The 15,026-nt window shown below is 42.1% G+C and overlaps 1 protein-coding gene across 1 annotated transcript in view; it reads left to right on the top strand.

Moving 5' to 3' along the window:
- Nucleotides 1–15,026, top strand: part of ATP10D (ATPase, class V, type 10D) — a 36,573-nt gene that overhangs the window by 13,444 nt on the left and 8,103 nt on the right. Inside the window, exons 9-18 of the mRNA XM_008938643.1 lie at nt 2,440–2,675; nt 3,329–3,517; nt 4,379–4,994; nt 6,484–6,590; nt 7,496–7,622; nt 8,118–8,302; nt 12,532–12,841; nt 13,424–13,500; nt 14,013–14,138; nt 14,646–14,846. Of these exons, the coding sequence (XP_008936891.1) occupies nt 2,440–2,675; nt 3,329–3,517; nt 4,379–4,994; nt 6,484–6,590; nt 7,496–7,622; nt 8,118–8,302; nt 12,532–12,841; nt 13,424–13,500; nt 14,013–14,138; nt 14,646–14,846 (2,174 nt within the window). The remainder of the gene's footprint in view (nt 1–2,439; nt 2,676–3,328; nt 3,518–4,378; nt 4,995–6,483; nt 6,591–7,495; nt 7,623–8,117; nt 8,303–12,531; nt 12,842–13,423; nt 13,501–14,012; nt 14,139–14,645; nt 14,847–15,026) is intronic.

Genomic DNA, 15,026 nt, shown 5'->3' with positions numbered 1-15,026 from the left:
TGCTGAACATAGAAACAAATTAATTCAGCCCTTCTTCTGTTGTGTCACAGAAGAAGATGGTTACAAACCATTTTTACAGTATTTTCTGCACATATTTTGAAAATTTTATTGTGTGTATGTCCAGGTCCTTCTTCGATGTTGCATAATCATACTGGGAAGGATGACAACAGCAAAGTGAATGAACAACTTAAATAAAAAGTAGGACATACTTAGAGAGTATTTCCTAAAGGAGGGAAGAGAATTGTAGAAGAGATAAACCAGAGTAGTGCCAGTGATGTAGGTGCAGCTGGTCCAGGTCTCATTGTGCCAGGGAAAGTATGTTTACCGCTTACGTTTGCTAGTAGTTCACTTAGAACAACCTTCCAAAATTATTAGTGTGTTAATTATAATCCTAATTATTTCCTGCTCTGCCCTGTCTTTCACCTGGAGGGTAAGCATGTGCTTCTTCCTAACAAATACAGAAATCCTGTGAGCCCTGAAAATCGATTTGAAAAACATTGGAGGTCCTGCAGTTTTAGTCCTTTTTTACATTTGTTCTGTTACACAGAGCTGCTCTTTGCAAGGCTCCTGCTGCATATACCAGAACTGCAGAATTGCAGTGCAAGTCACTACAGCTTTTTGCATGCAAGCCACTTAGTTTGTATATGTATTTCTGTGTTTATATCTGTAGTGCCTAGGGTAAAGGGACACATATGAGGGAAGCACATAGCAACAATGACTGAGATTCAGTATAATCCTCCATATAGGTGTTCCCATGTAGTGGTCTGTCTAAAGTAACGTGCTTCTTGGGCTATGGAAGCAGAGCAGTGAGTGTGATGTTACAAGAGGTGCCACAAAGGTTACTTCAGACAGAGCATGCAGGCTCCTCAGCAGCCTGGAAGCATAGTGGAGTGGGCATGTGATGTCCAAACGTGCATCTACAAGCATGAACTAAGCCACTGTTGCTGCTTTCTGGTAAAAGGTATCAGTACCACGTGTGGGATATTAGATTTGGAGGTTGTGGAGAACCACAGTTTGTTGTGTTCCCAACTATTTTTTTTGTTTGTTTTAAAATAGTTTTATTTAAAAGTTTAATTAAATTCATGTTAACATCAGGGAGGTGGCCTGCAAAGGAACATGTAAGCTCTGGTCTCAGAGCTTCTGGACTTGTCAGAATGACAGGGCAAGAGACAGGAGACTTTATGTTCCAGAAAGAGAATTCAGCAAGAAACAAGGAGAACTTAACAAGCTAGCAAATCCCTTAGCTCATTTCCTGAACATGGCTAGGAGGAAAAGGACTCACAAGTGACATAAACCTACTTCCATCTCATTTTGAGCACCACGGCTGGAGACTCTGAATTGTGGATAGGTTTCCTGTTCACATAAAACAGAATAATATCACACTTTTCACTTCTCCCTGTACAGTAGCTGCCACTTTAATTAAGAAAAAAGAATAGGGAATTAGTGGTGTTGCAGGAGATGTCTCTATGCTAATCTTATTTTTTTCCTAAGATCCTACACTTGGGTATGTTCTTAACATGCACATGGTAGCACAGACCTGTTTCCATTTGCTACAGAGGTTCTTTACACCACTGGTATTCTTCGCTAGATTTGTGGGGCAGAGAACTGCATTTGGTGGAGACGTGTTAGACATGTCAATGCAAAGTTTTATTATTGAAACCTGCTTTTCAGTTAAACACTCAGAAAACGTGTATGTGTATGTGAGGAGGTGTCCAATACAGAAATTACAAGAAACACAGTTTCACTGAGTTGTTGCTGGGAGCTGTACTTGTGAAACCACTGGCATACAAGCCGGATCCATCATAAAATAATGAAGCTTGGAAACAGAGGTGATCTGGTTCCATTTCTTTGTCCTAAGTCAGAGCTGTTGCTCTCAGTCTTTATGAATATTTATTTTGTTTCTTTGGGACCTCCAGTGATGTCCAATTTACAGCTTGCTCAGACATTGTTCTAGTATGTCTCATCTTCTCTGACTACATTTTATTAATACCTCGCCCAAGTTTGCCATTCCACAACATGGGGCCATTGTGTCTTCTAGTTCCTGCAGTGCACATAGAAAGCAGGCGCTTTCCTTCCTCTGTGCAATTGCCCTTCATGCTCTTCAAGTCTATTATTTAGCTCCTGCCAGTGTGCCCTGGTGGAGGCTGTGTAACTCCACCTTGTTTTACTGTTTCCATGCAACTCGTGTTGTCTAGAACCCTGATTGCTCTTGCTCCCTCTTCCAGATTCCCTTCGGTTGAGTGTTGCTCTGGAAATGCAGTGTCCCAGGCAGGAAGTCTGTGTGATGGCTTGTCCTGGGGTTTATTTTTCATAGATGGTGGAACACTCTATGTACTGAATTCCTTAATTTTAAAATTTTGTTTCCTGAGCCTCCAGGCAGTGAATTCAACAATTTTTCTTTTTGCTCACAGAACATTAATTGTGTTTCCCTTTCCATAGCAAAGAGGTTAGAATCCTACCAAGAGGTGGACTCAGAGGATGAGGATTCATCTCATCATCTGTGTGGCTCTTCAACCTGTATGTCAAAACGGCAGGGGCACAGCTGCAGACCTGTGGACGAACCTTTGAACAGAAAGTCTTTGAATCAGTTGTCTGGTAGCTACTCTACATTAGCAAGAGAAGATGGAGCAGGCAGTGTTCCTCACTCAGGACATGTTGCTTTCAGCAGCCCCATTGTAAGTAAAAGCTGTTGATTTCGGTGCAAAATTTCTGAAGTAACTCACGAAGGAATATCTTTTTACCCCTATTGATCAGAGTACTTTTCACTTAAGAAGTCCTTTTTCTCTTCCATCAAAACCAGAGCATTCCATGATGGCCTGGCTGTATCTTAATTGCAGATGACATTGCAGATGTTGTATGCTTTGATGCTTGCTTCTATGAGTCCATGATCACTCCAACTAAATTGACCAGCTTCATCTTAGTAACAGTTTATTCTTTTGTTTTAAGAGGTTTCTAGTGTTTTCTTTTGGTTTTAGGAGGAAATAGATAGATACCTAGATGACCAATATATGTTGGAGGTTACAAGAGGTAAAAATTCTGCTTCTGTACCTGAAAGTATCTTAAGTAGTATTCATATTTAACCTCTGTTGAAGTCTTTGTGTGCTAAGGCTCTACTGTTTACCTGTCTGGGCACAAAGTTTGACATTTTCAATGGGTTAGCACAAGACAGTGAAGACAGTGGTGTTCCTCTGTTTCCTAGTGTAAGTGAGCCAGCATCTGACAGCAAGGAAGTTGTATGAGCTTCTTCACTTCATTAATCTGTAACTGATGTAAGCTCCAGAGGCTAAGATAAAGTTTATATGGACAGTTTTGTTCATTTTATCAATAGGAAACAGATGTTGTACCAGACGCACAACTGCTGGAGAAGTTCAGTCAAATTTCTTGCCATTCCTATCAACAATCAGAAGAAGCCAGCAATGAGTTTTCTTTGGAGACAATGCACATCACAGACTTCTTTATTGCTCTGGCAATCTGTAATACTGTTGTAGTTTCAGTCCCCAATCAGCCACGTCAGAAGGTAAGGCCTTATTTTTGGCTATTTGGTCATATTCATAAATAAATTAGCTCCTTTTGGCTTGATTACAAAAGCAAAAAGCCAATTAACTGACAGTTTAAAAATTATCTTTTCCTCTGTTGGTTTGTCTGATTAGAAAGAAGGGAATTACTTTAAACCTACATAGTGCAATGATTTAGTGTATAATATAGTGCTGGTAATGTTTTCCCAGTGCTGAAAAACTTGGCTTCAGTATTTTTGCTTCTGTGTATTTCAGCAAAAGTATGGAAGATCAAGTCTCACATTTATCACATTTATTCACATTTATTTAAAGATCTTTTTCAAATATTTTTTTTTTTATTTAAAGTCTTTTTCAAATTTTTTTTTTAGGGTGGGATTTTCACAACCCCATTTTTTACCAGTTTTGCCGGTGTTGCATGACAATTCCCAAGTTCAGTTTTGATTGCCTTCTTCCTCATCCCTTGGCAATTTCCATTGGTTGACTTTGTCGTTTGAAACAAACGTTTGTAACATGCTCAGGAATAGATTTTTGTGTCCATCTAGGCAGTGGGTCATATTCTGATCTCCTTTATATCCTTGAAGTTAATTCTTCAGCTCTACTTCATATTTATAATTGGCCAAAGAGTTTGGTTTTATTTAACCTCTGTGTTTTATTTTGGTGGGTCTTGATCCTAGTTTCTCTCTGTTCCAATTGAAATTGTCAGATTACCTGGAGTATCTTTTATACAAGCAATCAAACTTGTGTTAAATTTTAAAATACTACAGTCATTAAGAAACACGCATAATTTGTAAGATGTCCTTCTTTAATGTAATATAATACAAGGAATTTAATATAAATGCGTTCCCTAACTGTTCTGTTCCCAGATGAGACTCTCTTCGCTGGGTAGGATGCCTATTAAATCACTTGAGGAGATCAGGCAGATGTTCCAGAGGTTGTCAATCCGAAGACAAAGTTCCTCCCCACTTCCAAGCGTGAAAGAGTCGTCACCTGAAAGCCCCAATAGTTTTGTGAGCAAGCTGTCTATTTTCAGAATGAAACTGGCTTCACCTGCTTTGGGTGGAGCTGCTCAAAGGGCTTCTGAGCCTCACAATACTGACAGCCCAGAGAATTCCCAAGTGCCTCAAGAGCTGGATGTGGTGAATGTAGCTGCTGGCTGCGAACACAGCAATGCTGCATCATCTGCTGAATTGTCTCCCTTGCCTAAACTGTGTTATGAAGCTGAGAGTCCAGATGAAGCTGCTTTGGTCCATGCTGCTAAGGCTTATAAATGTGTTTTACAGTCTAGGACTCCAGATCAAGTAACTGTGGACTTTGCAGGTCTGGGATCTTTGACATTTCAGCTTTTGCATATCCTGCCTTTTGATTCCGTGCGGAAAAGGATGTCAGTGGTGGTTCGGCATCCAGTCTCCAGCAAGGTGGTGGTGTACACAAAAGGTGCAGACTCGGTCATGATGGATTTGTTGAGGACTGTATCTGAAGGTATCTGTAGAACTTCTGCTTCTTTGCTCACCTTTGTCATTTTCAGTATAGTAGAACAGATGGCCTGATTCATGAGAAGAGACAAGTAACCAAGCAGAACTATTATCTGTGAATAGTTCTTTGTAGGGAACCCAGAAGGGTAGTAGTGCTTGTCACCTAGATATGACTGTGCTGCTGGGGAGACTGAGAAGAGAGAAGCAGCTGTTATTTATAGGGTTTAGTGGTGCCTAAGGCAGACCCCTTGGAGCCAACTTAAGTATTTCCAGTTATGAAGTAAGGTCATCTGCTTGAATAGTTGGCTTCTGCTTCACAGTGAGGTGTTTATTAGAATCAGATGCTTTCTTGCCTTTACCTGTGTTGGTGTTTCTGAGCTGTTGGAGAGAGATATCAGTGTCACCTATCAGTGCTTTTTGAGTTTTTTTTCCCTTGACTCCTGACTATTTCTGTCTTCCTAGGTGTGATAATAATATTTGTAAAGTTATTTACAAATAACTTTACAAATATTATTATTTGTAAATAAATACAAGTAATATGTATTATTATACCTGCTGGGTCCTATTGTTCAGGGGTAAATGTTTTTTTACTCTGCCCCAGGAGGGATGCACTGTGTTGTTCAAGCACCAATTTATTCATAAACTGTAGTGAACAGTCATTGATTTTTAACTGAATGCAGTGAAGTCTCATCTGTGTGTGTCAGAAATAAATACCTAAATATACTTAAGTTCAGAAGATATTCCAAGGGTTTTTTTAAGGTTTGGAAGGTAATATAAAGGACTTGGTTTTAAAGGCTTGCTTTCTGCAAAAGGGAGTTTGGTTTGTATGTTCCGTGGCTGGCTGATCTCAGTGAGGAAGACGGATCTTTCAGATTCCAAGGATAGATTTTTAACTCACCCAGCATTAGCCATCTGAAGCCTACACAATAAGTCTCTGTAGGCAATGGGGCAGAAACAGTACCTCTAGGATCTGTTGCCTTACTAGGGGGGTAATTTCATGTCTGGAGGTGCCTCTACTTACTTTGATTCTCAAGGTGACCTTGGAACCTAACTTCTACATGTCCAAAGCTAGGTGAGTTGAATGGCTGTCTGAATAGTCCACCCTTTAACAGTTATTTTTAAAAAAGCCTTTCTGTAACTGCCCTTCTAGCTCCTTCCCACTAGACCAGTGACCATAAAGCTGCTCAGGTGTCTGCAGCACAGTTCATTTTAGAAAAATCATTTTATTTTAGGAAAGCACTTCATTTTTTTTTTTTTAAACATTTAGAAAAATGTGTCAGTGCCAGATGGGTTTCCCATCACTACATGTGCAGACTGGTGCACTGCACGCTCGCTAGGGACAGTACATTGGGCAAACATGAACAGTTAAAATAAAACCTGTAAACATTTTGGCATTTTAAAGTTTTTAAATCTTCAGACCTCCAAAATTTTCCACTAAATGTAGCCTAAGGAAATGCATATTTAGTTTGCCTTTTTTACCTTTTGTGTCATAGTAGCTGCTAATAATTCAGAAATGGGACAAAATAAGATCAAAGAGAGAACTCAGGAGCATCTGGATGACTATGCCAGAAGAGGACTGCGCACTCTGTGTATTGCTAAGAAGGTATTCCTTTTAATATGTATTTTTAAGAATGTTTACAGTCTGTTACCAACCTGAGTGTTATCACCAGTGGAGCAGACATCACCGCTTCTAAACAGATGCTTTCAATGCCCCATTTTGTTTATCTTCATGTTCTTTCAGGAGGAATTTCTAAGTTGACCTAAATCAATTCCTGACTTCCATTAGATTGCCATAGTTGTTGTCAGTTGATATGCCAAGCAGCTTAGTAGCCTACTTCTAAAACAGGGGTTGTCAAATAGCCTGATTTTACTTCGGGAGCCCCGAGCAGTCTCCTTGTGTGAAACTTACCCTGGCTGGAATTCCAGACACAGAAAAGAAATAAAGTCAGACCTGATTTATTTGGTTTCACAAACAGTTTGCAGCATTACAACCTCTGGATGTAAGACCGAAGTGATGTTTTGAGATTCCATTTTAAATTCAAATCTGCTCAGAAGTAAAATTCCATAAGGATTGAAACAGGCGAGAAACCTCTTCACAAAGCCTTACGCAAAGCGGAAGTACAGGCTGTGGGCTGTGGAACTGTCACACTGTACACAGCTCTGCGGGGGTTCTGTGGCTGTCTCAGCACTGGAACTGAAGAGAAGTCAGGGGAGTGTACTACGCTCCCTGGCCTCCGACCTTCCATCTAAGTGGAGATCTGTCACGCAGCTCCAGGAAGCTGCAGGGAGCTGGTGAGTAACCTGGCTTGTGAAGCCTGGCAGAGTGATCTAACACTGTCAACATCGTACAGAATCCATGCACAGGTTGGGGCATGTGAGTGATGCTGTGCCAGGGGCTGCACTTCCAGGTTCAGTAGGTGGACAGCAGAGATAACTGTGAGGATGCTTCTGAGGCATCGTTGAAAACACAAAATAGACACATGCCATATGTTTTCTCTCCCTCTGTAGGTGATGAGCGATGCGGAATATGCAGAGTGGTTACATCGCCATTTTTTAGCAGAAACCAGCATTGACAATAGGGAGGCACTGCTGCTCGAATCTGCCATCAGGCTTGAGACAGAGCTAACTTTGCTTGGTAGGTAGAAAATGCTGTAACTCCTAGGAAACTGCTTATGATATTTGTAATTGGAATTATCCTGTAGAGACCTGTGCTAACATCAATTTATGTAACACGTAGGAAGGGTCAGGGTGATACGTGACAGAAGGATTGGGGTAGTCTGAGGTAGGAGGGAGTGGGAATAATGGAGCTTATTTGTTGTGAGAAGACTGAGAGTTTGTGTCCCACAGCCGCTATGGGATGAAACAACTGTGAGAAGGAGAAAAGTTGGCTTAAAAGAATCTTGTGAAGAGCTGGAGGCCCCTGAGGCTGTAATGAGACTGTGTCAACAATCTCACATGTGATGGGCTCTGGTTCAGAAATATGTGGGACAGAGGAATTCCCAGGCATGTCCCAGTAGCGTGTCTGTTAAGGTGTACGAATACACACAGAGGACCATCTTGTCCTGTCACTCTTGCAGCCTTCTAGTTTTGGAAATAGAGCAGCACTAATCCTTCTACTTGTGTAAATTAGGTGCCACTGGCATCGAGGATCGCCTGCAGGAGGGTGTTCCAGACACAATACAGGCATTGCGGAAAGCAGGAATAAAAATATGGATGCTGACAGGTGACAAGAGAGAGACAGCTGTCAACATTGCCTATGCTTGTAGACTGCTGGAACCAGATGACAGAATCTTCACTCTCAAATCACAGAGTAGGGTGAGTGGAAAATTACACTTTGTTTTCAATTTGTTTTCTTTTTTTCCTCTGCAGAAGAATTCAGTCAGGCTATATCACAGGGCAATAGAGAAAAATAAAATGTTCTCTGCTTTCCCAACTGACCAAAGACAGCATGATTTCTTGGAAGATGAAAATACTGGAAAAACTGATGGTTTGATTTCTGAGGGTAAAATATTAAATCCTTTGTATCTATGTAACATCTGTTTCTCTATATACAGTCCCTAAGTGATAGTTAATAATTTTAGTTGAATAGACTGCTTAATTTCTCTTTGTGGTAGGTTAGAGAAATGACATGCCTCAGACATGAGTAGAGATTTCAAAGGGCTGTGAGTTGCAGCATATAAGCAATGCAAGGATAATTGTCATACAAATTTTATTGAATTAAGTTTTGTGCTGCTTTGTGTAATATATTCCCTCAGCTCTGCTTGTCTTGCATAAATGTGCAAAGAATTGGCTCATTGAAGTACACTGACCATTATTCAAGAAAACTAATCTGCCAACAATTTTATCAGAAAAAGCCACCTTCTCCTTAGTGCCTAGTAACTGAGTCATGATAAATAATGGTTAAAAAATGCTGTGATTTGGGTGGCAAGTTTAATCCCACTTGATCATTGTGTCCTTTTGGGGTTGCTTCTAACCAGCGGGTTTTCAAATGTTATTTTTATCAATTTTGGCTTTCTTAAGAGAGAAATTACTAACTGTAACTGGTAAAGCCAGTGTATTAAATGTCTCTCCTCAGAGCAGAGACATGAAATCTAAGGCTTCTGTAAAGGACTGGAGGATTTTTCTAAGGCATTTGTTTTTTCTTTTTTCTCTGCTTATAAGTTACTTTAGAAATTCAGTTTGTATCTACCATAAAGGATTGTGTGGCAGCCGTGGGGAAAATAAAGTGAAAAAGCATTTTTAGCCCAGTTGTGTTTGAGTAAAGCTTGGCATTTGGATTTGGTAACACTTTTTTCTTCCTTTTTTCTTACTGGGGTACAGGGCTCTTACTTAACAGTGAGAACTGAGCCCCTTTTGCTGAAGTGGTCGTCCTCCCTCTAATTGGGCTTTGAAATAAAAAATAGACAGGGTTTGATACTGTTGGATTTCAAAGTAAAATAATGAGAAGCTTTAAGAATGTGTTTTCTTCTATATAGCGCATACATTGCTTATATTGATACCAAGAATCTTTGGGGCATCTTATATCAATTCTGACAAGGGAAAAAATTCCACAAGTTCAGCTCGTCAGTAATTCATTGCAGCTCACCTATGATCTTGAAGTGCACTTTTGTCTTTGCATGCTGGAGAAAAGTAGAGAGCAAAAGTCTGCTATCAAAGCTGTATTTATGGAATCATAGAATCATTTAGGTAGGAAGAGACCTTTCCAATCATCCAGTTCACACCATTAAACCATGTCCTTATGGGCCACATCTACATGTCTTTTAAATACCTCCAGGGCTGGTGACTCCACCATTTCCCTGGGCAGCCTGTTCCAGTGCTTTAGAACCCTTTCAGGGAAGAAATCTTTCCTAATGGCCAATCTAAATCTCCTCTAGTGCAACTTGTGGCCATTTCCTCTTGTCCAATCACTTGTTACTTGGGAGAAGAGAGAGACCCCCATCTCGCTACAGCCTCCTTTCATGTAGTTGCAATATGAGAGTTGTAAAAGAGAACAAAGGTGTCCCCTCATCTTCCTTTTCTCCAGGCTAAACAGCCCTGGTTCCTTCAGCTGCTCCTCAGAGACTTGTTCTCTAGACCCTTCACCAGCTTTGTTGCCCTTCTGTGTAGGCACTCCAGCCCTTCAATGTCTTTCTTATACTATGGTGCCCCAAACTGAACACAGTACTCCAGCTGTGGCCTCAGCAGTGCTGAGTACAGAGAGACAATCACTTCCTTAGTCCTGCTGGCCACACCATTTCTGATCCAAGCCAGGATGCTGTTGGTCTTGTTGGCCACCTGGGCACACTGCTGGCTTGTATTCAGCTGGGTGTCAAACAGCACCCCCAGGTCCCTTTCTGCTGAGCAGCTTTCCAGCCACTCTTCCCCAAGCCTGCAGTGTTGCATGGAGTTCTTGTGACCCACGTGCAAGACCCAGCACTTGGCCTTGTTGAAGCTCATCCCGTTTGCCTCAGCCCTTTGGTCCAGCCTGTCCAGATCCCTCTGAAGAGCCTCCCTACCCTCAAGCAGATCAACACTCCCACCCAACTTGATGTTGTCTACAAACTTAGTGAGGGTGCCCTTGATCCTTCTTGCCCAGATCATTAATAAAGATATTAAAAAGAAGAGGCTCCCACACTAAGACCTGGGAACACCATGTCTTCCAACTCAGGGGGCTGGGTGCCCACAGAGCAACTGGTCTTACTGTTAAAGGCTGAGGCAAAGAAAGCATTCAGTACCACAGCCTTTTCCTCATCCTTTGTCACTATGTTTCACCTCTCATCCAATAAGAGGTGGTGATTTTCCTTAGTCCTCTTTGTGTTGGTAATGTATAGAAATATGTATAATAATAATAATAATACTGTATAGAAACTTTTCTATTGTCTTTACAGCAATAGAAAGGTTAAGTTCTAGTCGGGCTTGGGCCTTTCTAATTTTCTCCTTCTTCCTCACAACATCTTTGTAGTCCTCCTGAGTTGCCTGCTCCTTCTTCCAAAGGTCACAAACTCTCCTTTTTTTCCTGAGTTCCATCTAAAGCTCTCTGTTCAGCCAGGCCAGTCTTCTTCCTTGTTGGCTTGTCTTTCAGCACATGGAGACAGGCTACTCCTATGCCTTTTAAGATCTGCTTCTTGACGAATGTTCAGCCTTCCTGGACTCCTTTGCGCTTCAGGACTGCTTTCCAGGGGACTCTGTCAACCAGTCTCCTAAGGAGGTCAAAGTCCGCTCTCCAGAAGTCTTAAGGTAGCAGTTCTACTGACCCCCCTCCTTAATTCTCCAAGAATCAAAGTACTTCCGTGGTCTTTGGGCCCAGCACAGCCTCCAGCCATCGCAACATTTGCAAGTCCTCCTCCGTTCACAAACAGCAGGTCCAGTGGGGCACCTGCCCGAGCTGGCTCACTCACCAGCTGTGTCAGGAGGGTAACTTCTGCGTGCTCCAGGAACCTCCTGGACCGTTTCCTCTCCACTGCATCGTATTTCCAGCAGACGTCTGATAAGTTGAAGTCCCCCACAAGAACAAGTCCTGATGATTGTGAGACTTCTTCCAGCTGCCCATAGAATATTTTGTCTACTTTATCCTGTTTGAATGGTCTGTAACAGAATCCTACCATGATGTCTGCTGTGTTGGCCTTCCCCCGGATTCTTACCCATAATCACTCAGCCCTGTCATCAGCATCATTAAGTTCTAGGCAGTCAAAACATCCCCTAACATACAGGCCTTCCCTACTGCTACAACCCTTCTTGATGCAACTTCATCACTGCCTACCTGAAAAGTCAATAATGGATAGCAATCTGAGGGTTGTGCCAGGGTAGGAAGCTTCCTCATCACATCTCTTTCTTGGGCCCCAGGGAGCCAGCAGACTTCCATAAGAAGTGGGTCTGGTGTGCTTATTGGGCCTTCTGTTCTCATCAGAAGAAAGCCTCCTTTGCCAGCAACCCATATTTTTCCTTTATGGAAGCAGTTTTGACATTGGACATAGGCCAACTTAACCTTGGGAGCACCCCCAAGCTAGACGAACCATCATCCTCCTTGTTGTTCAGTTCCACTCGCGGTGCCTCACACTTGTTACACAAGAGCCCCTGGGAGGTGAGGTGGTCACAGAGGAGACGTGTTGCCACTGGCCCTGTCCCTTGAGTCCCTGTGTTCAGCCTCATCCCCTGTCCTGGCCTTTCCCTGCCACAGGAAAAGCTGCTGTGCCAGGACCTGCCGCTCCGATGCGAGCCCGCAGATCCTGGAATAATTAGTTCTGTAATTATACTACAGAATCCATAACAGTTGTTTTTTTGGTTAGTGTGTGAACGTTTTCTGGTTTACTTCGGTTTTCTCCCCTTCTCTTAGTACAATACCCAAGCCAAGCTACTTAAATCACAGGCCCTGTAATTAACAGCAGACTGCCTCCTTTGTCATTTTAAAGGGTTATTCAGCCTCCTGTCTGAGCCTTTCTGGATTGAAGTGAAATGCTTCACAAGAGCAGCATTTGAACTTAGCTCCATATGTATTTTATAAACTGGAAAGGGAGCCAGAGCACAAGCGGTATTTAATGGCTTGCCTTTTTCTTGTCTCTAATTAGGATGCCTGTGCCTTGGTGATGAGCAAAATTTTAGAAGGCATCCAGAAGAATACTTCTGCCAAAAAAAAGCCAAGTCAGAAACTTGGGAATGTCTTTGCAAGTCCCTCCACCCAAGCTCTAGGGTTCACTGCAGGCCTGGTTATTGATGGAAGGACTTTAGAGCATGTCCTTCATGACAGCCTACAAAATGTGTTTTTGGAACTCACAGAAAAATGTCGGGCTGTCGTCTGCTGCCGAGCCACACCGCTGCAGAAGAGTGTCCTGGTCAGGCTGGTGAGAAGTAAGCTGAAGGCAATGACATTAGCTGTAGGTGAGTCCTGTGGTTATCTTCTTTTCTCTGGAAAGAAGTAGTAACCAGTTTCTTCTTTCCTATATTTTTGTTAGTGTCTGTCACAAAATTTACTTTACAAGGAAGATAATCCTTTGAGTCATACTTGTCTCTGGCATAATATTGATGTTAGTTTTCTGAACTAGCAAGTTTCGTCCCTAATCTTACTCATGGTGATCTAAAGCAGCAAGAACAGCTGCAGCTGTTCTGATTACATCTCCAAAGGAGCAAGTAAGGGGATTTTCCTTGTCATTCTCCATCCCAACCCCCCAAAACAGGGCTGGAGAGGGGCGGTGGCTGGCTATGATCTAAACCACCCATATTTTCTCTTCTAGCATATCAACTAAATGCTGACAAAAGGAACAGCTAATATCCTTTTGAAGAATAGAGCTCAGTTCAGTCAGGTCTTACACGTACTAATCCTGCTTTCTGTAGGGTTTTCCATAGGCTGCACTGTTGGCCACAAAATTTTTTTTTTTTTTTCTGAGCTGTGTTTTTTTATCTGAGGTTGCATTTCAAATGAGAGAAGTTAGTTTTTACTTTTCCTCTATATTTTTTCTGTAGGTGATGGTGCCAACGATGTCAGTATGATCCAGGTGGCTGACACTGGTGTGGGAATATCGGGCCAAGAGGGCATGCAGGTGATGTGTACAAAGGCAGCTGCAAATGACATCAGATTCCATTTTAAATCGGCTCGGAGTTTACTCTGGACACCCAGTGGCTCCACAGTCCATTGCCGTGGACGGGCAAGAGTTTGCAGCCTGAGCTCACATCCAGGCCTCAACACTCTTGCAGGAGCACTCAGAGGCTGAATTCTGCAGGGGTTCAAGCTCCAAACGACAGAGCTTGCTGCCTGTGGCTGAACTCCCTGTTACTCATGTCCTGACAGGAAACAAGCAGCACAAGCATCAGTGATTTCTGTGCAGGACAGCCATGTTCTTGCCTACATTGTGCTTGGCTGAGCAGTCTGTGTTAGTGTAAAAGGTTGTATGGAGTGGCTCGGATCTGAGTGAGGGTGCAACCATCAGCACTATGTATAAAACATCATAAAACAAGAAATTCCAGTAGTAGGCAAGTTGCTTACTTGGCAGTATCTGAAGCTTACCTATAACAGTTTAGATATAACATGTCCTTTCCTTCTTGTGCATTGCAGGCTGTGATGGCAAGTGACTTTGCAATCTCTCAGTTTAGACACCTTAGGAAGCTGCTGCTTGTGCATGGTCACTGGTGTTATACCAGACTTACCAACATGGTGCTCTACTACTTCTACAAGAATGTGGTACGTAGCTGTCCCATCCCGGGGAAATGACATTGTGTGTATTTGAGAGCACTCAAATTTAGCTCAAGTTTAACTCAGTTTTAACTCAAGTTTAGCAGGGCTTTATATTCTTTTTAAGTTTCTACTGTGAACAGGTTCAAAACGACACAAAAAGCATATGTCAAACAGTTTTCCCGTTTATGTCTGCAGAGACCAGAGATTTATATTCCTTGGACTGAATTTCCCACTCAAAGCCATTGTCAGATTTGATTAAATGTGGGTAGCAGGCATTACTAATGTGGTGGCAGCATGACTTTAAACAAATCATGTCCAATTTTGAAATGTAAAGCTGTGTGCAAGTCAGATAGATAGAATTTCAAAGCGTGGGATTGGCATGAACTCTACAGGGTTCATCCTTCATTTTCCACACATTACTGTAACCAGACCTAAGATCTGCCTGTTTTCCTCCTGGATTTTAAAACACTTGTCTACAGGTAACGTTTTCTCATGTCATCTTTGACTTTCCAGGCCTACGTGAACCTTCTGTTCTGGTACCAGTTCTTCTGTGGGTTTTCAGGAACGTCAATGACTGACCATTGGATCTTGATTCTTTTCAATGTCCTTTTTACGTCAGTGCCACCTATCATTTATGGTGTCTTGGACAAAGATGTGCCTGCGGACATACTCATGCAGCTCCCACAGCTCTACATGATGAGCCAGAAATCTGTGGTAGGTTAAACAATGCTTAGCCTGAAGCAAATTGAAATGGTCAGCATTGCTGTATCCATTTCCTTTATGGTTCACATCTGGCAAATGTGAAGTTTAAAACCACTTTCTCTATTAGAAAAACATTTATGTCTGTGCACAAATGTATGTGCACAGATAAAAGCTGATTTTTCAAAAGTTTTT

Source organism: Merops nubicus, unplaced genomic scaffold, assembly GCF_000691845.1.
Source record: "Merops nubicus isolate BGI_N331 unplaced genomic scaffold, ASM69184v1 scaffold3704, whole genome shotgun sequence".
Taxonomy (NCBI): Eukaryota; Metazoa; Chordata; class Aves; order Coraciiformes; family Meropidae; genus Merops; species Merops nubicus.
The sequence above is the reverse complement of the archived record's forward strand: the minus strand, read 5'-3'. Positions and strand labels throughout refer to the sequence as shown.